Source organism: Lemur catta, chromosome 9 (assembly GCF_020740605.2).
Source record: "Lemur catta isolate mLemCat1 chromosome 9, mLemCat1.pri, whole genome shotgun sequence".
Classification (NCBI taxonomy): Eukaryota; Metazoa; Chordata; class Mammalia; order Primates; family Lemuridae; genus Lemur; species Lemur catta.
The window spans coordinates 47457111-47479262 of record NC_059136.1 but is presented as its reverse complement, the minus strand read 5'-3'; the positions used below and the strand labels follow the sequence as shown (position 1 = coordinate 47479262).

The following is a 22152-nucleotide window of genomic DNA, read 5'->3' as shown; positions in this document are numbered from 1 at the left end:
CTCATATATGATGAATATATTTATAGCAATACCAGTTCAACAGATATTTTTCTTAGCATCTTATTTGTACAATTAAACAATGGTTTAGTCTCTTCCAAAGAGAGAAAGATAGCTACACAGAACTTAACAATCTTAGTAAGCATAAGAATCTGTAGGCCTCTTATTAAAATGAATTCTACATTTTAATACATTTTCCAAATGAATCAAATGTACGTGGTCCAGTGTTGGCAGTTTGAGAAACACAGATCAATGCATAAGATTACTAATAAATAGAGAGTTCCTAAATTCTAATACCCAAGGACAGTCTTAGGAAAATTTAAAGGTTGAAGAAAATAATTAGTAAATGATTATATAGAGGTTAAAAGGAAAAAAATAAGATTCAGATATTAAGATTATCTTGACACTATATTTTAAAAAATAGAGGTAAAAACTTTGAGAAAATGTCCAGATTATTAGATCAGTTTTGCTGTACCATGGATATAGGGTCCGGAGCTGTAGTTTGAGGTAATTGTGGAATAAAAATATGGATCCAAAATCCAGGGAGATGGGAGACAGGCTTTGAAATTCCAAACTAAGTTTCCTGAACTTCAAGATACACCAGTTGGCTTTGACAGTATCACAGTCTAATAGTTAAGTGAACAAATGCTTGCAGCTACTCCCTTTGGAACATGATATATAGACTTGCACATGATGTCAAATGCCCCTCTACCTCCAAGAAAAGTATATATCTGGAACTTGTGCATATATTATGTTAAATGGCAGAAAGGACTTTGCAAATATAATTAAAGTTAAGGACTTTAAGATGGATAGATTAACCTGTATTATCCAGATGGGCCCAAGCGAATCACATGGGCCTTTAAAAGCTGAGAAATTTCCTCACCTGGAGTCAGAGATGTGTGCAAGAAGAAAATAGAAGACAGATGCATCAGAAAGGGAAATCAGAGAGTTTCCCAATGTGAGAAGTATTCAATGTACCACTTGCTGGCTCTAAGATATAGGGCCCACCTGTGTACAGAGAGGAGAGACACTCACAGGAGCTATGGGCAGCCCCCAACTGATAGCCAACAGGGAAACAGAGATATCAGGCCTACAACCTTGAGGAACTGGATCATGGCAACAATCAGAACAAGTTGGGAAGTAGATTTTTCCCAAAGCCTCTAATAAGAGCCCAGTCCACTGACATTTTTATTTTAGCCTTGTGGGACTCTTAGCAGAGAAACCAGCACAAACAACCAGGAATAGGAATTTTTCACCTACAAAACTGTGAGATAATATATTTTATCTTATTTTAAGCTATTAATTGGAAAACAAATATATACGTTAAAAGATACACATCACAAAGCAATACCCAAAGATTCTGCAGAATGATAATCCATTCTTGAATACGACCTGAATGTCCAGTATCCTATATTTTAAGTCTGGACATCCTGAACATACATTTAAATGTCATAAAACATATGAATCCATTTTCCATGAAGCAAAAACAATGGACATGAATTTAATATTATATATATGGAAATAAGATTATACATGTGGAAACAATGGGGAGCTATCAAAATATTTTTAAGTATGAATTCATAGAACCTGACAGCCAAACCAAAAATGCCAACATGATAATCCCTAAGTACAATTTTAATATGCTTAATACTTACTAAAAGAATAAACTAACCTAAAAAATCTTTATATTTTGATGAACAGAATACAGGTGTTCTATTAAAGAGTCCTTAGTAGAAAATTATTGCATTAGTAACTCCTTCTTCAATATTGCCAAAATTACACCTTAAATTAAACCTTTGTAGTTGTAGAGTTTTAAACTATGAATTAAGTTGCCAAGATAAAAAATATTCAACTATTGTGAAAGCTTCTTAGAAAAATAATGATTATTACTATCACAATGGAGGAAAGTAAGTCTTGGAATTCATCGTCCTCTGCTAGACAAAAGGCAGTTCAGAAATATATTAGGCAGAAAATAGTGTTCAAAACTGCTGCTGTGTGACATAATTTTGGATATAAAACAGAAAAAGTATTTTTACTTGATTATTTGCTAGAAGATTTTTTTTCTAGTGAGAAATGTAGCACTAGATGAAATAACGTTTACTTTGAAAATTTCCTTACATACAAAATGTTAACCTGTATATGGTAACAATTCCATTTTATATATGGTTATTTTCTAGTACTCCTTAAACATATCATATTTTGAATTATTAAGTGCTTTAGAAAGTAACCACCCCTGATACTGTGTTTGTGTATCTCTATGATAATATTAGACATTATGTGATAAATTCTTGTAATGTAGTTTGGAGACAATGAATTTAAATCTGACATAGTATCTCTGTGAGTAAAAGAAGAGCTCTCCCCTAAACTAGTTAGAAATTCTATTGCCAAGTCATACATATAAAAAATTACTAATCCATGATTTCTATCTGAAATCCTCATGAATAATTTTTTGCCATCAAAATTATGGTGGACATCATATTTTTAAAAAGGTGAAACATGCAGATTTTTTACATTTTAACACCCTCAGAAGAGCCAGGGACACCATCCCAGTATAAAACAATTTGTCCATGTATAAGTATCCACACTAAGTGGGATAAATAAAGATTATAAATGACCTCCAATCAGTTCAGTTCAGGTTTTGATGCCAAATTAATTTGTACCAAACATCCAGGAGAAAAAAAAAAAAACCTTCAGTTTTAAAAGCATTTTAGTTTTCCTTTTTATGGTTAAGGGATTATGGATCTGTCTTTCTGGAAAGGCTGTTTTAGAAATGGAAGATGCTAACTCTTTTCTCTTTCTGGATTTTTTTGCCTTGACTTTACCTTTCAGGAAGACAGTTTACTAGTTTGCTTTCTTGTAGAGAGTCACAGCACAAGGGAGTATAGGGTAGAATTTATGATGCCTGAATCAAAAATCAGGTCTAATGTCCTGTTACTCTTACGTTTGAATTCCCTTTTGTTGATTCCTAACCTTGTAATTTCATGGACTCGCCTCCTAGGAACATTCAAGGAAAACATTTTCCTATGTCCAGTCTCAGTGATATGAGAAACATTAAAATCCACTAACATTTTATTGTACATTAATAAGAAGGTGAATCTCAGGACAAGATTTGAAATAACACAATGAAATAGAAAGTTTTCATATTGATTCTTTTTCCATTGCCATACTCGGAGAATTCTTGTTTGTCTACATTAAACTGGCCAGTTGTTCCTTTTATATTATCATCACTTACCTTCATAATATACTTTAAATCCATGAGCACTAACGGCAAAATCACTGGTCAAACGTAGTGAGAACACAGATTTGGTACTTGTCACTGGTGGTGGCAGATGGAATCCAGTTAACCTAAAAACAAAAAAATTATTAGAGACATAGTCATTTTACCTAGTAGAGTTTAAGGAGGATTAAAAGTCATGTTATCAAAGCCCAAAGCTTTATGTAAGTATATATGTATATATTTGTGACATGATGATTAGAAGTCACTCTTCAAAAGCAATTACTTTTATACATGTACATGTAAAGTGCATGTAAATATACATTTATTTATATACATGTATATGCAAATTACTATTCATCATATCTATCACATGTATCATCTACATAAAGATATTGATTAATTCAAACTTTGGGAAATGGGAACTTTTGAGAGTATGTGTTTGTGCACATTTTATGCATTAGTTTTAAAACAATATTTTGAAGAAATTTTTGTCAAATGAATTATTTTCCTAATAGTTTAGAATATATAAAAAGAGTGGGTAATATGTAGTTAAATTTAATAATGAAGGAAGAGGTGCCATCTAAATATGAAATCATGAGACTGAATTGCCTACAAATAAGAAGTCATTTTGTTTTATCAGATACCAAAATTCCGGTAAGTTCCATTCAAATAGTTGCAAATTACTTTTATGTTAATATTTCATACATTTACATAATAAATATTTGCCTGGTATATTTGTCTACAATTTGTTACTCATTTTGCTAATAACACATTGCAAAAAAATTATAAGCTTGAATGTATAAGAGGTAATTTATAATTGATACCTTTTTTAAAACTAAAACATTATAAATAAGAAAAAGTACAGCTATGAAATATAATTTTTCTAAAAGCTAATGAAGATACATAATTTACTTATTTTTTATGAATTTCTTTTTATGTTTTTTCCATTTTTAATCATACCTTTTTATTTATTAATATGTAATAATTATATGCAATAGAATTATACTAGTTTTATATACTTGCTATTTTTGCCCAATATTATATATTCAGGATTAATTCATACTGAAATTACTTTTTATTTTCATTGCTGTAATAACAGCAGTCCTCAAATTCATCTCAAGTCTGCTTATACTCTAAAAAACTTGAAATTTTATGACATAAATCTATCAATATTACCCTATTAAATTTAAAACTGAGAAAATTTTAAAATGTGCATGTATTACTTGATCTTCAAATAACCAGAATAAACCCATTACATGTTGACATAAATGATATTTTAATAAGAAATGACATTTTCCATAGCAATAACAAAAAAATAAGAACACATTGCACTGTATTTTTTTTAATTCTCCTAATGTTTCCCTTAGCAGAAAGCACGCAGTTTCTCATATCTACTTCTTTATTCAATATTTTGCAATATGTTATTTTATTTGATGGATATGAAAAACACCTAGCTTCATTTAGGTATGTAGTTGGAAGTGGGGGGAGTATTCTGATAACTTTTGCAGATAAAAGTGGATACTCTTTCTTGATACTACACAAAACATGACAAGTTAGTTGCAATGTTGAATTCAAAACTATCTCAATGGATATTTTGTACTCTGTAACATTAAAATCCATTGATCCACCTTGCCCTTATAATAGATCTGTGTTACCCATGCATTTTTTTTAACTATCATGCATTGGTCATCTGAAAAATGTTGGTTCACACAGTTGTAGAGATCTTCCAAATGCTGATACATTTTATTACACAATGTCAAAACATAACATTTATTTTTATTGCTACTGGTCTCTCAGAAAAATCTTTAAATTGTGGAAGCTGTAAAGATTACAGTGGTGGACTGAAGTTTTCCAAATTCTTATTTTTATTTTATGAAAGCTCAGATTTTATCATTGACAATAAATCCTGTCAGTTGTTTTGCATGAAGTGACAAGTCAGAGTCATTTTTTTTTGAGAAAACATACATCAAATACTCAAGTGTAAATAGCCATAGTTTATCTGTCAGTCATTATTTTAACTAAAATGGGCATTCCATAAAAAGGGAATAATTAAACTGACAACTCAAACAATTTGTCACTGTTTCCCTTTGAGACAACCCTCATATTTTGGTAGGAACAAGAAGGGATTTTTGCAGTTTCCTTTTTGTCACACTGGTCATTAAAAAAGAAGAGTACCATAGGATAATAAGATGGAGGTTTAGTGAAATAAATGATTATTTTTAGCTTCAACAAGGACAATCTTAAGTAAAACTTGAATTTCTTTTTTTCTTTTTATTTATTTATTTTGCACTGGAAATATGTGGCAGTAAAGAATACGATGACTAATGCCTCTGGTCCTTGGTTGAGGCCACTAATTGAGTTATGCTAATGCACCAGGAGTTTTGCCCACCATTATTTTTGTACCTTGAGGACACATGTCAATACAATGTAAAAAAAAAAAAGTGAATAATATCTCAGTATTATCATGAAAATGGTTTTTACCTTGTGGACCCCCTGAAAGTGTTTCAAGAGCCTCAGGGATCCATGGACTTTATTTTGAGAGCTGCTACTGTATAGCAATCAAGTGCATAAATATACTACCATTTGTTTATTCATTCTACTGTTAATGAACATGTGGATATTTATATTACAATTTGTCCAATGTGTTTTCATCAATGTATGTGTTAAAGTCCACTCTTACGCATATTTGTAACAGTTTTTCTAGACTGTAGAGTACATAATCCCTTAAAGTTTTACTTTTTCTTCTTCTTACTACATAAACTGCCTGCCACAAGGGGCATAATAAAATTGTTTCCTAACTTCCTAACTTCCTTTTTGATTTCTTCCATGGCCCCTAGTTGGAAGTATATCTCTTAAATTATAAACATATGGTGTAGCTCCAGTTATATTTTGTTACCAATGTATATCTCATTTGCATTATAGTCAGACATTTTCTGTATGAATTTAATCTTCTGAAATGCATTAATATTTGCTTCATAAATCAGATGTCATAAATTTTTTATTATAGATGTATTATTTTCCTATTCCTGATCCAAGTTGCCACGAACTTAAAAAACACCCATTATTACCTCAAAGTCATGTAGGTCTGGGCAGAGCATAGCTCAGCTGGTTCTTTGTTAAAATCTCACAAGGCTGAAAACAAGGTGTTGGCTGGACTGAATTGCTTTCTGGAGGCTATGGGCTTTACTGTATCTAATTCCAATTCAAAGCATATAAGGATGTTGCCAGAATTCAGTTCCATGCATTTTGTAGGATTAAGGTCCCTGTTTCCTTGCTGGCTACTGATTTGGGGTTATTCTCAGCTTCCAGAGGGTGCCTTCACTTCTTGTCTTGTGGCCCCCTTTCCCTTCTTCCATCTTCAGAGCTAGCAATGGCAGTCCAAGTCCTTCTAATCTCTGTCTTCCCCTTCTGCCTCAAGTCCCTGCTGCCACTGCTACTTCTGCCTCTTTTGCCTCCAGCTGAAGAGAGAGCTTTGTTTTTAAGGGCTAAGGTAATTAGATTATGTCCAAAAGGATAATTCAACTGCTTCCCTATTTTAACATCTGTAACCTTAATTTCACCCGCAAAGTCCCTTTTTGCCATGTGATAGAACATATTTGTATGTTTTGGAGGACCCATTATTCTTGAGCCATTATTCTGCCTATTCATAATGGCTATTCAGCATTGCCTAGGCACAGCATTCAATATATACTTTAGATAAATTTATTAATTATGTTCAAAAAGTATCTAGCTGATGGTACTATTAAAATCTTATCTACTACTTAATGAAGGCGATATGGTAAAAATCTTTCAATATGATTGTGGATTTTTATATTTTTCCTTGTACTTATGTCCATTTAAGACAAATATTTTGAGGCTACATTATTAGGTGCATACAATTTTATAGTATATTTACTGGTGAAATGAACATTCATCTTTATGAGGTGTCATTTTACTTATTGTAATGATTTCATCATAAATTTTATATTATAGGATAGTAATATGTCTACAACTTTCATTTATTAGAATTAGGCTGGCACATCTTTTTACCTTTAACCTTTTAATATCTCAGTGTTTTAGATGTGCCACTTATAATCAGAATATATTTGGGTTATACTTTTATATATACATGAAAGTCTATAGTGTTAGAATCTATTAAATAATTTTATAATCTTTATCCTTGCATTTATAAATATATTCAACAACCTATAACATCTATACAGAAGATTACATAAATTAATAGTATACAAACCTCTGAATTATCATAAATTAAACAGTTTTAGTTCAAGACACATTGCCAGCAAAACTGAAGGCCTGCTTAGGCTCCTTTCCATTTGTCACTATCTCACTTGTCCACAAAGATAACCACTACTCTGACTTCTAAAGGAATTAGTTTTGCATGGTCTAAAGCTTTATATGCATTAAATTATATAATAAAATTATTCTGCCTCTGGCTTAACTGACTCAACATTATGTTTGGACCATTATAGTAGTACTATAGAACTTAATGTTCATTGCTATATAAAGATCCATTTTATGAATATGTTTTGATTTATTTGCCTATTCTACTGTTGGTGGATATTTTTTCCACTTTGATCCTTTAGAAATAGTGCTTCCATAAACATCTGTTAGATGTTTTGTAAGCATATGTACATATTTCTATCAAGAATATATCTAGAAATGGAATTATAGGGTCATGGAGTAACTAGTAAGTTGTTAAATAAACAATTTTCTAGTTGTTTTTCAACTTCACTTCTTAATATAAAGATATAAAAATAAAATATTTATCACTTTAAATGTTCACAGTATTTCTTCACAGATGAATGAAGAATATTGTCAGGAAAAGAGGACAAATGGTTTTGCAGCACACACACACAAATCTGAAAGCCTACCTATTTCACATTATATTATCATGATATTACATATGATGTTATGTTTTGAACAATGCCATTCCAAAGATGTCCAAGCTCTAATCCCTGGAATTTTTGAATATGTCACCTTACATGGCAAAAGGAACTTCGCAGATCTAATTAACACCTGTTTGGTATCTCATTGTCATCGACACATTCATTAAATTGAAACATTAAATGTTTGAAATACAATGTACACAATAACAAATAAATTATTTTATATGCAGTTGCACATTTTTACTCAGATATGTTAAGTAATCCAATATTTTTAGGCAATATTTAGAGAACTGTTATCATTAAGTAATTCAAGGTAATAGAGCAGGGCATTGTGAAGAATTTTTCACTTTTAGCAAAAGCTAGTTTTCTGTAGTTACGTTTAAATAATCAGCATGTACTGGCATGTTAGATAATGGGAGATTTGTTTGGTTTGTCATTTTAATAAATGATGAAGAAGATGTATGTTTTTAAATTTATTTTCATATGATAATTGTATCATGAAGATTTGTGCTAACTTGTTTTACTTTCTCTTGTAATTCATTGCATGATTGATTTGAAAATAAACTCAGTTACAACTCCCACTATTTTTTCAAATAATATTTCATTTTGTAATTTTATATTTATGGATGTTATTATTTATTAAGCATCTCTCTTTCTCCTTTGGACACTAAGTTTCAAGAAATCGGGGTTTGGGACTCCCTGTTCTGCCACTGCTTCCCACAATGTGTACTATGTAAGTGATCTTCAGGAAATACCTATTACATTAATGTATTGAAGTGGTAAGGGAATGCTAACACCATCTGAACAATTTCTTTTTCAAACCAAAAAAGAAATATTTTTCTTGTAACAGTCTTCTTAAGAATCATAAGAGTGTAAATTTAACTCCAATTGTTAAGGAGACTCAGATAGTTGACATTAGAGATCTTGTTCAGAAAGAATAATTGTTCTCCATGTTAACCTCAAAAGTTAAAGTGGTAGCTTATATCTTCTGTGCATCTATTAAATATTTGAAGTATCTTTCCAGATATAACTTGTAATTCTCAAACTTATTTTCAGGTAAAGCTAATATGATTTGTATCTTTAAAATATGAGTTAGAAATTTATAATATTTAAATATGTATGTTTTTCACCTGGCCCTAACATGTTTTCTAGGTAATATAGAAGCATAATATTTTATAAATAGACATAATATTTTTCCCATGGAATCCTTTATATTCACTCAGATATTTATAAAATTTAGTGTCTTGCATATATTGTTAAATTATTGTTATCAATTATATTTTCTTTACATTGATGTATGATGAAATTGCATAGCAAATGGCATTTCATGTTTCTTTGAAAAGAGTGCCAGAATCCAACTGTATTTCCCTGACTTACAGTTGAAGAAATCACAGCTCAGAAATAATCACTATATTGTTTAAATTCAAAGAAGCCGGTAGGCATTGGAGCAAGGGTACAAATTCATAAGTTCAGACTCTAACCCATTTCTTTTCCCACTATGATTTTCCCATGAGAGAAATAATTTTTCTATAAAGGCATAATGCACTTCTAATTCATTTTTGTTTCTCCACAATGCCCATATAAGTCTCTTCACAAGTTTTTGGAATAAGTAGTGACATGATTTTACCTACATCATAACTTTATTTAGTTGAGGCTGGTAAAAACTGTATCATCATTATAAAGTCATTGAATTAAAGGTCAGGAAGACAATGGGGAACCATTGTCTTGTTGCAGTTGTTGACACCTTTATAGCAAAAATTATCAGTGTTTAGCAAAGATATTTCCTTCCTGGGAAAACTAAATAATATTAGTAAACAAATATATCAGGAGAATATCCTAAAATCATTCAATATAAATTTCCATTACATATTTTAGTAAAAACTGAAATTGAGAAAAAATGTCTAATAAAGAGTTGAAATGTATTAATTCTGCTAAGTAGTGACTTTGTTTTGTGCCATGAAAACAATCACCATTTTGTCTCACCCTAAATTTTACTTTTAAAAATGCAAGTAATCTCAGATTGAAGGACAATCACTTACCTTGAATACATATTTAACTTCTTGGAAAATTCACAGCATTCTCTCTATTTGTCACCTTTCAGTGTTATTTCATGAATATTTTGTCAAGGACCAGGATTGGTCTACTGTCATTTTTCCAGTACATTCACTTATCTGAGAGAATTCATTTTTTTCATCGTACATTTAGTAGTTTCTAATTTATAATCCCTCTTCCCACTTCTCCTTACTCCCATATGTACCTGCAACCATCTCTTAGCACTCTATATTATACTAAGCAAGAGACTCATAAGGGACTATTTGTTCTACATTTGAAAGATCACAAATTTAGGGCACGTGATGCTGTCACTTCTCATCGTCCCTTTTGGATAAAAACATTCTTGAAGGATTTCCACGTAAAAAATTTCAGAATGTTAAATATGTTTCATACTGTAAGGAGTTACAAGGAGAATTAAATAATCAATTTATAACTTTATATCAATGAATAATATGCAAAGTACTAAAATAGTAATTAAATCAAAATTGATAGAAAATTAAATTGCAAGAAAGCCATTTAAAAGGTCAATGCATATGCTTTTTAAATAATAAGTTGTACATTTAAGGAATTTTTTCTAATTAATGGGAATTAACATGCTGTATTACAATTTAATGTGATAGGAATTCTTAAAGCATCAGGGTTACTGAATAAGAATGATAACTGTCTCATTATCTAAACATGTTTATTAACTTTTAACTATAAGATACTATTTCTGGGAAACTTTAGAATCAAGAATGACTTGATTCATACCATCTTTAACAACATAATTAAAGGACTTTTAAAATATATATAAATGTAAAGTGTCTACCAGCTGATTACAATATTAAACTCCTTTGTTAAAAGAATGAATATAAAAGCCATATTTTAAAATTAAAAGGCTATTAGCATATTACTGGTTATAATAAGATAGGAGAAAAACAGCCATGGAGGGAGGAAGAAAGAGAGGGAAGAAAAAGAGGGAGGGAGAAAGGGACAGAGGATAGGAAAGAGATTGAAGAAGAGAGAAAGGGGGAAGAAGAGAGAGAGCACACTCATGCTTTATTTAAAAATAAAAGTGGTAACATTACCAAAATACCAGGATTTTGTAAATGTTAAATAAGAGAATTCATGTGGAGTAGTTGTGTATTTTCTGGAACCTAAGAAATAGTCATTAAATTTTAGTTTCATTAGTGATATGATTTATAATCCATTGCCCTTTCCTCTGCACTCTGTGTCCTGCTATTGCTAAGATAAATTATATTATAATACCAGCACAATCCCAATGATTTCTCATTACTCACAGTAAGATTTTTGGATATGAATTACCTTATAATTTTGCTTCGGTTCAACAGTTCTTAAAAGTGATCCAAGGGATATACAGGGAATTCTTGGCTAAAGCAATCTATTAGCCTATTTAATTTCAAAATGAACAGGAAAACCACAGGAACAAGCTGATATTTAAAGTACTGGCTGTTCTGTAAAAATAAATCATGCATACTCTGTTGATATTGGGGTACATGAAGCGCAGCATAATAATTCATGGTTATGACAAAATGTCAGTAGTAGTAATATTAAAGGAAAAGATGGCTATGGCAACATTTGAATAATTATATCATTGGTTGAAAGTAAATGAGCTGAACCTTCTATAAAATATGAAATTCCAGAAATAAACATCATGTGTGAGAAAGGCAAATTCACTATGTTGGGAACATGTGCTGAGCATGGATCTAGATATGAAAATAGAAATAGATACATACATACACATATGGATAGGCATAGGGTTGAGGTGGATATGGATATGATATGAATATATATGTAGGCAACCAGCATTCATTTCCACTCTTTTCTATTATCTTCACTTTACTGAAGAGCTTGTAAATCTTGAAACTATACCTATCAGACTACCTTGCTTTGCCAATAGTGTTCCCTATTAGAATTTGCCAATGAGACACTTCCATAGGACTTGGTAAATTAATAAAAGTGTAAGCCATTATTATGTCCTGGAAGGTAGATACATGGGCTTCAGCAGGTGTTAGATGTTTATCCATTGGCTTACCATAATTATTGTTAAAAATAACCATTATGGTTCTTTCACAATTGAGCTCATCACTGGTGTTTTCCTGCAATTCTTGTGAATTCTTGATTTTCTGAAAATTAGTGAAGCCTTTCACTGATCTTATACTCTAGCCTTAAACACAAAATTCTTGTTATTCAGTATTTTCCTGCTTAAAGTAGTTAGGTTTTTCTTTTCTTTCTTTTGTTGCCTGAATCCTGAGATATGCACAAAGACTATAAAACCAGTATCTCATGGAGAAAACTTTGGCTTCTTTCAAAAATATAGCTTGAGAATGTCCTCAACTCATTATATCTAGTCACTTGTTTCCATAAAACTCATTCTTTACAGCAACTCTGTAGTTTGGCCTTCAAGATCAAAATTTTATCCAGAACCCATGCAATAAATTACTAGAAATTTCCTTCAAAAGTCAACCTTTTCAATTTATTCTCTTTCTACTGCAAATACTTCAAAACTTCTAAAATGTCTCCTTTTCCTGTTTTTTCCATTGACTTATTGATATTTAGGGCTATAAATGACTATAATTCTAAAGGCAGACTAGTTGAACCACTGAGAAAAGTAGAAATACAGGGAAATTTTGTTGGGTAATGAATCAATTTCAGACATTTAAATCTATTTTACAATGTCTACACCTTGCATAAACTCCTGGAAATGTTAGTGAATATGTTTTACTAAGGTTTGGGGTTTTTAAGAAGCAGTTGACACAGAAAACCGTGAGCTTGTATTCTGGGGTATACAATTGAAAAACATGTATTTTTCTGCTTATTAGCAGTTTGATATTGAGCAAGTTATATTCTGACAAACTAGAGATAAAATGAGGTAAATTATCCCGTAGTTATGTTATGAGAATTATGTGGCATAATTCTTGTAAAAAACTTAGCACAGTGCCTGGCACATGGCAAATATTATTTTTACCATATTATTTTGATGATGAACCCACTTAGGGTTCATCTAATTATGAAAAATACATTCAATAATAATTCTAGGCTGACTACCTAGAGTAAATTTCAATACTTCTATTTACTATTGTGTGACATTGATCAGGTTATAACTCCCTGTCCTTCTGTTTCCTCACTGGCAAAATGTAGATGAAAATACTTCCTACTCCTTAAGTCTCATCTCTGTCTGATTTAAATAAGTTACAAGTACATCACCTGGAAAAATGCCTGGAATTTATATCAAGCCTTCAGAAGTGTTTTCTACTATTACTATCCACTTCTGAGAAAGATAACAGGTCTGAGAATTAAAGAATTCTTTCACACATCAATCAGAATTTTCTTCTTGAAGCACCCAATTATTGATAATTATAACAAACTTGGAGTGTTTAGACCTAATGTAATTTTTCTTCAAGTATATATTATTATGCGCTACCAGACTGTTTACTATGTTTCAGCCACATTTAGCATTCCTAAGTCTTTTGATCATTTTGGATATACAATTAGTAAATACTCATCACATGCTGTTCATTTAAGGTAAATTTAAGTCAAAATTATGACTGCAAACTAGTGGAACCTCTGCGGAAAGCAATATGGAGATACCTTAAAGAGATACAAGTAGATCTACCATTTGATCCAACGATCTCATTACTGGGCATCTACTCAAAAGAACAAACGACATTCTATAAAAAAGACATCTGCACTCGAATGTTTATAGTAGCACAATTCACAATTGCAAAGATGTGGAAACAATACATGAGTGGATTCATAAAATGTGGTATATGTGTACCATGAAGTTCTACTCAGCCACAAAAAACAATGGTGATATAGCACCTCTTGTACTATCCTGGATAGACCTGGAACCCACTCTACTAAGTGAAGCATCCCTAGAATGGAAAAACAAGCACCACATGTACTCACCATCAAATTGGTTTTAACTGATCAATATTTAAGTGCATATGTAGGAATAACATTTATCGGGCGTTGGTCAGATGGGAGTGAGGAGGAGGGTATGGATGTATACATACATGAGTGCGATGTGCACCGTCTGGGGGATGGACACGCTTGAAGCTCTGAGCTGGGGACGGGGGAAGGAGGAGCAAGGGCAATATACGTAACCTAAACGTTTGTACCCCCATAATATGCTGAAATAAAAAAATAAATAAATGTAAAAAAAATATGACCCACAAAGGGAAGAGAACATTGATAAATGTTCTCAATTAGAAAGACAGAGAGAAAGAGAGAGAGAGAGACACCTGTGTTTTTGGGAACTTAGAATTCTTAAGATTGAGTCAAATGTTTTCCTCCCATAAGTCTTGCTGTCTTTTGGGAGTACTTTTCAAAGATATCTTACAGACAGTGTTACATACACTTTATCATGTGAATTTTAATATATTTCTTTCTGGGTCCTCTATATTCAGTAAAGAAAAAAACAAAACACATGGTTCTACAAATGCATACTCTGAATTCTCCATATTGACAACTATGTGTCTGATGTACTTATCCAATCCACATTAACAAGAATTTGACTCAAAATTTATGGTTCTTTCTACTTTCCAGAAAGGTATTATTAACACAGAATCTCTCAGAAATAACAAAACCTGTAATTTATACAACTTGTATTATTTATCTGTGCGTTGAAAACGTATGCATATTAAAAGCATGAAATGTCTTTTGTTAATTTTCTCTAGGCATTAAAGGGTTTGTACATACAATCTATGTCATTACATAATAGATGTATACATAATATATTTACTTGGTGATGTGTTTCATGATGAAGACCAATCATAATTTGTTTATCCTAAAAAAAATTATGGAAAGGTTTTGAGATTCTATGCCACTCATCAGTGTTGTAGACTTAAAAATGTATAAAGAAGTAGTATATCTAACAGAAAACACATACACTGCAATTGGAGATTTTGAGTAAGGCTTTATGATGTTAATGATTAAAGATGTTTTGATGAAGATGATATACAGTTAAATCTAGATGTCCTAAAATTTAGTAAAGCAGAGATTATTTTTTCAGAATAGTTTTTATTCTGTTTTTAAATCAATGTTGTGTTCACAAATCTATTATCTAGAAGTGATTAAGAAATGACAAATACCCTTACAAGATACATATAACTATTGCCTCCATTGTGCCCAATACCACTTTCTGATATAAATATCACCACTGCCCTTGAGATGATAATCTCTTTGTGTGTGTGTGTGTGTGTGTATGTGTGTATCTCCATACAACTGGTGAAAAACAGCATTGCAAATCTTTTTTTAAAATCATTTTAAGTTAAATAAAATTACAATTTGTCTTTATTGGAATACATAATAAGGAAGATATTAATATGAGAATGCAGTGACATAGAACATACTCGTACATGCAGTCACTTATCTGCCTAATTAATCAGTGAATTCAGACATGATTTATGAACTAATTTAGTTTTATAAGATGATCATTTTTTCCAGTCAAATATTAAATCATTCAGTCAATTAATATGCTATTTTAAAATAATAATCATAGGTCAGATACAAACATTTTACATTGAACAACTGGTTAAAGTTAAATAATGAATTATTTGTTATACTGTTATGAACTATTTTACTCTATTAAAGTATTGTTTTAAATTACCCATTTATATTATCAAGATAAAATAATTGTAAAATTGTCTACAACATTGAAGATGATTAAGTTCAATAAATATTAGCAAATATATAATGGTATGACTACTTGATCATTATTTTAGAATAATGTCTTCATATATTTGAATATTCTATTTTTCAATATCCTAGAGATTCTTATATGATATTTACTAACATGGGAAATGCCAATTTAATGATATTTTAATGAACTCTAATAAATATGTATTTTAGTTTTCATAAACCATGGAAATATGACTTGAAATTGAAATAAATGTTGCACTGTTATTTATCTGGCTTAAACATAAAAGCCTAGTGTATGTGATTTTTCCTCATTATTTGTAAGTTAATATGATGGCATTAAAATTGAGTGATTAGAATAAAGTAACTCATCATAATATTTCAATTATTTAACATTCTCATGATAAATATGGAACTCACTGTGAGAATTAAAGAAAATTTTATTTTTGACACTATTTAAGGACAGCCATTAAAAATCATGTTTTTTAAAAAATTTAATGAAGTTCCTATGTGAGAAGGAAAACTAAGGTATACACGAGTCCCACATGGAAGAAATAAAAAATACTAAATACTTTCTATAAGCCTAAAAGCCATATACCTATTATTTATTTTCTAATCTGGAATTCCCCTGAGAGCACTCTGTTAACAATTACACTGGAGAAATTGACAGGAAACCAAGATTGTCATGTAAACCTAAGCTGTTTGTTCACCTACTAGTAGCCACCAAATATGTTAGGTATTTCTATTGCTTGGGGGGATCCACATAACTGGAATTTGGTTGTAATTTTGATAGACTAGAGGAATCACAGAAATAGTGTAAAGTAAGATAAGGAAAGAAAAGCAATTGAATTTACAAGTTATTAGATTACTAAAAAAGACTACTTTGGCAAGCACAATATTAAATAATCATTTTCATGAGTGCATAAAATAATCTATATTCAAAGATCATTTTTAAATGGTAAAAATTAGAAAAATTCAATAATGTAATTTTATTAGACCAACAAAATTATAGATGAAACAAAAGTATATTCATAAACTATGTACTGATGGCCATATTTAGAAACTAAATACTGTGAAGTCAAAACTGCTTGTAAATTTAAATTGGACATTATATATAGGACTATGATCAATTATTTTCATTAGCTCTCTAATGTGGTAACAAGTGAGAACAAAGAGGAGGAAAAGAGAGTAGAAAGGTAGGAAAACAGAGAGAAGATAGATGACAAAAAACCTGCTAAATTTTTATCATAACCAATCAAACAACAACAGCAACAACAAACACAGGGTGGTTGGGATTTTAAAAACAGACTGTTAGAGTGAGTATTTTGTTGTTGAGTCCAACTTAAAAATTTATGGAAACATACTATCTCTTTGATATTCCAAAGATAAATCTTTACAACTATGGCATACCTTTACTCTAGCTGAATGCATTGTGTACACATGGACAGAAATATAATTTCACTATTTCTGCTATGAAACGTACCTCTGAACATTATAACATGTGTACTCTTACAGGTGAAACATTTTTTTTAATCTTCAGACAACCTGTTACCTGACACCCATGCCTACATATCTATGTGATCCCTATTTAATACGAACTTCATTGTCTAATCAGCATCTCAGACATATGTCTAAAATCTGAATTGGGAGATCAGAAATTTAAAATAGAGAGAAGTTATTATTCTTCCTTTTTTTCTTTCTTGCACTTATTTTGCTTCTGGCAGAAACTGTGGAAGTGAATGCATTGCATTGATGATCCCTACTTTAGTGGCAGCAGTCTTTCCTTAGTGGTTCTAGTAGTGGCCAGATGATTTCCCCACTATAGGGTCAGCATCTGCCATGGCTTCAGTGTGTACAAGTGCCATTCTCCTCCACGGTAGCAGCATGGTGCTACATCCTCACTAGAACAGCAGTCAGTGTATTCCGTACTCTGGAAACTCCAATCCCTTTCTCTTTTCCTCTAGCCATATTTTCTTTCTGTGGTAAATAACTTCTGGGTTACTTCTTTCCTTTTTATCTGGTTCCATCTCTTTGATTCTTTCATAGCTAATACCCTGTATTAAATTCCTTCTATTTGTTTTTCTGGCTGTATTTTGAAACACAGAAATTAAGGGAGGTGGCTTTTCATAGGTAGAAAATGATTTTCTCATTTATGTTCCACAAAAGATGTATGAAGAAAAATATATAAAAAATGAAATTAATAGACAAATACTCTTTACTCTCAGTAACTAATAGGTTACTCTCAGTTACAGTTAAGTGAGCATTATCTTGTTGATCATAAAATCAGATCACTGTTTTAGTATTATTTTTTGTTTTAAAAAATATATTCCCATATTATAAACTATTTCCATTGAAACTAAATTTATGTCTATATAGTCCTAAGTTAATTTCTAATGTTTTACCTCAGAGTTAACTGTACTTTCTGAGCCGTTAGATATATCTTGTTGCTATAATGTATTAAATTAAATATTATATTATTACATGCACATGAAAGGATTAATTTAATTGTAAATAACAAAGTTAATCACACCATTTTGAATCACAAATTTAACCATGCTTTCAAAATTAAAATATTGACTTCAACAAAATGATTGTTTGGCTGTTTTTATATTAAATCATCAGAACTATTTTAATTAATGAAATAATGTTAAATGCTACCAATTAAGTTCTTACTATGAATCAAGTATTTAACATACATTATCTCATTATGCCCTATAATCTAAATGACTATATATGACTTTATTTTTATTATTCCATTTTGAAAATGAAGAAACCAAAGGCCTAACAAGAGCAATTACTTTCTAAAAGCCACATCGTAAACCGCAAAGTCAAAAAGTAAGGCCATTTTCTTTTTGGTCTTCTGTGAGGACTCTCAATTAGTTTTGCTAAATTTTTATTGAGTTGACCAATTTATCCACATTATTCTGACATTGCAAGTTAGTGTGAGTGCTTCAAACTAATCTGTAGATCTGGCAATTAGAGGATCCCCTTGTTCTGAGTAACTTTAGTGAAGTGAAAAATCAAATTTAATGATTATTAATAGAAACAGGAAAAGAAGAAATATAGAAAACCCATATTGACTATTATTTTAAGAATTTTGGCTGAAAAAGGTATCTGAGTTAAAGTATGATTGGCATTCACCTTAATAAAGGACAACCCTGATTACAGACTTGTTTAAGGAGAAAATGATGTGCTGAATCATAAGTATTAATGCAGAGTCACAGAAGCCTAGATTTCAAAATTATCAGAATTAATGATTATGTAAAACATTTTTGTGTGTGCCATGTACTAATTGATGTTTTACACATTTATTTCACAAAACACTTAAAGATAGCCTTTTTACATTCTCATTCTCTGTAAAGCTTAGAGAGGTTAAGTGGTTTGCTCACTGTCTCCTATTTATTTAGTGGAAGAATTAGAATTCAACAGAGGTTTTTTTCTGATTTCAATATACATGTTCTTTCTACTAACTTAACACTATTACCATCAAAATTTAAATGTAGGATGAAGATGAAAAGAGAGACATTTGGAATTAAGTACTGGAAGAACAAAATGCCTTCCCATTAAATGACATTAATACAAAATGCTGTTCAAAAATAAATAAACAAATAAATTGCCTAAAGGCAGATCAAAAAGAATTATGTAAAATAAAGTTAAAAATACTAGAAATAGACAATTTAGTAGCTTGAAAAAGTATGAAAGTTTAAAATAGAATAATTGGGACTATAGGTGTGAGCCACCAGTCCTGGCTACTTTTTCATTTTTTTTTGGAGATGTGATCTTCCTATGTTGCCCACGCTGGTCTTAACATTTTATTTTCATATTAACCTGAAGTAAATCAAGAAGAAGAAACAGATTACTTCATTGAATGCATTTCATAATAAAAAATTGCTTTTAAACTTTTCATTAACAAATATTTTATTGAGCATCAATTATGAATTAAGCAAGAATAGAGTAGGCACTCACCATCTAAAGCAATACCCCTATTAAGATTTTCTAATCATCTAAGGGCAGGAGAAGAAAACATCGAAAGAATAGATGAAGTCTTTGTCTGTGTCAGCACCTCTTTGGAGGTATCAACTAAGTAACGTAGGGACTGATGGAGGATAGCTTAGAAAGACTAAGTTACATGTTTGACAAAATCCAAATGAGAGAGAAGAGATGAAAAATGCACAAATCAGAGTTCTAGGTCTGGCTATGGATGCAGCTTTCAGGAATGAGAGTAGACAGTAGAGACTGAGGAACAAAAAGGTAAGAAGGAGAAACCCTTGGGTATATACATAAATAAATATACATTTAACTAAAATGACTTCTGTCATTCCCACATTTCCCTCTAAATTATATCCTATTTGTGTTAGCCTTACATCAAAAGTTCTTTTAATAATGATCTATATTCAGAGTTACCAATTTGTTTCCTCCTACTCTGTCCTGAACCCATCTGCAGCAGACCTTTTCCCCTTACACTGCTGGAAAAACAACTTAAAAGTTTCAAATGACCTTCCTGTTGGTCATTCAGTGGGCAATGCTCAAACTGCATTGAATTTGGGGAAGGTTTGGCCGCAGCATTCATAGGTGCTCGTTTTACCTCCTTCTACTTTTCTCACTTTACTCCAAGGATACCTTGCTCATTTGGTTTCTTCTTACCTCTGTGACCTCTGCCTTTTACACCTGGGAAAGCAATTAACATTATGCATGTTTAAATAAATTTAAATAATTGCATACTGTATGTACACTGAACCAGACCTTCCACTCTGAGATTTCTTACACTGTATATCAGAAAACATATACAAATTTATTTGTATTAGTATTATGTTTAAGAGCAAAACTGAAAACAATACAAATGTCTATGTGTTAAAAAATAGGTAAAGTGCATTATATTCATGGTTGAAGTGTGGTAAATGTGTAAGATTAAATTAAAAAATGAATGAAAGTGAATGAACTACAGCAATAAGCTACAATATGGAAGACTCTTAGAAACATAGTGTTAAGTCAAAAAAGCAAGTCCCAGGGAAGTAAACAGAATGGTATGTATTTTATTAATATAAATCATACAAATTAGGAAAATTAAACATTATGTTGCTTAGGAGTACATTCATGTATGATTAAAATATAGTTTGAAAAAAATAAAGAAATGATGGCCACAACATGGGGATGCTTGTTACTGGTGAGGTGAAGTCAGAGTGAGGTAAGGGATTGGAGACGGAAGGAACAAAATATACATATTATATAGTACATATTATATGAAATATAATCATATATCATCATGCATAAAATATATTTTAAAACATATGAAAAGAGATTATAGAAAATTTATGTGTTAATGTGAATTGATAGTTAATACTAGTATTCCAATATATATGATATGACAATGGGTTGTTTTATATATTACTTTTGCTTTGGTTGAGTATTTTCTAATGATCACATTTCACCCCAAAATAATTTGACTTTTGTAATTAGACATTATATATATTTTTATTTATTCCAGAATAATATGGGGGTACAAGTGTTTTGGTTACATGGATTGCTTTTGTACTGCTTGAATCAAAGTTTTAAGTGTGCCCATCACCCAGATACTGTACATTGTACACATTAGGTATGATTTCACCCATTCCCTCCTGCCCCCCACCTTTATGATTTCCATTGAGTTTTACTTCCATTTTTACACAAGAGTACTGATCTGATAGTTCCAGTTTAATAGTGAGTACATGTGGTGTTTGTTTTTCCATTCTTGTGATACTTCACTTAGGTTGGTCTCCAATTCCATCCAGATTGTTGCAAAAGGTATTAATTAATTTTTTATGGCTAAGTAGTACTCCATGGTATACATATGCCAAACTTTACTAATCTACTCATGAACTGATGGGTACTTGGGTTGATTCCACATCTTTGTGATTGTAAATTATGCTACTATACACATTTGAGTGCAAGTGTCTTTTTGATAAAATGACTTTTTTTCCTTTGGGTAAATACCCAGAGGTGGGATTGCTGGATCAAATGGTAGGTCTACTATTAGTTCTTTGAGGAATCCCCATACTATTTTCCATAGAGGTTTCACTAACTTGCAGTCCCACCAACAGTATTTAAGTGTTCCTTCCCCTCCACATCCATGCCAGCATCTGTTGTTTTGGGACTTTTCATAAAGCCATTCTCATTGGAGTTAGGTGATATCTCATTGTGCTTTTGATTTGCATTTCCCTGATGATTAGTGATGTTGAGCATTTTTTCATATGCTTATTGGTGATTAGTCTATCTTCTTTTGAAAATCTTTTGTTCACATCTTTTGCCCACTTTTTAATGGGGTTGTTTGATTTTTTTTTCTTGCTGATTTGCTTGAGTTCTTTGTAGATTCTGGTTATTAGC

At 31.1% G+C, this 22152-nt stretch overlaps 1 protein-coding gene across 3 annotated transcripts in view; it reads right to left on the bottom strand.

The window, feature by feature from the left end:
- Nucleotides 1-22152, bottom strand: part of CSMD3 (CUB and Sushi multiple domains 3) — a 1082068-nt gene that overhangs the window by 914856 nt on the left and 145060 nt on the right. For all 3 annotated transcript variants that reach the window (XM_045561854.1, XM_045561855.1, XM_045561856.1), the window contains exon 3: nt 3230-3342. In XM_045561854.1, the coding sequence (XP_045417810.1) occupies nt 3230-3342 (113 nt within the window). The remainder of the gene's footprint in view (nt 1-3229; nt 3343-22152) is intronic.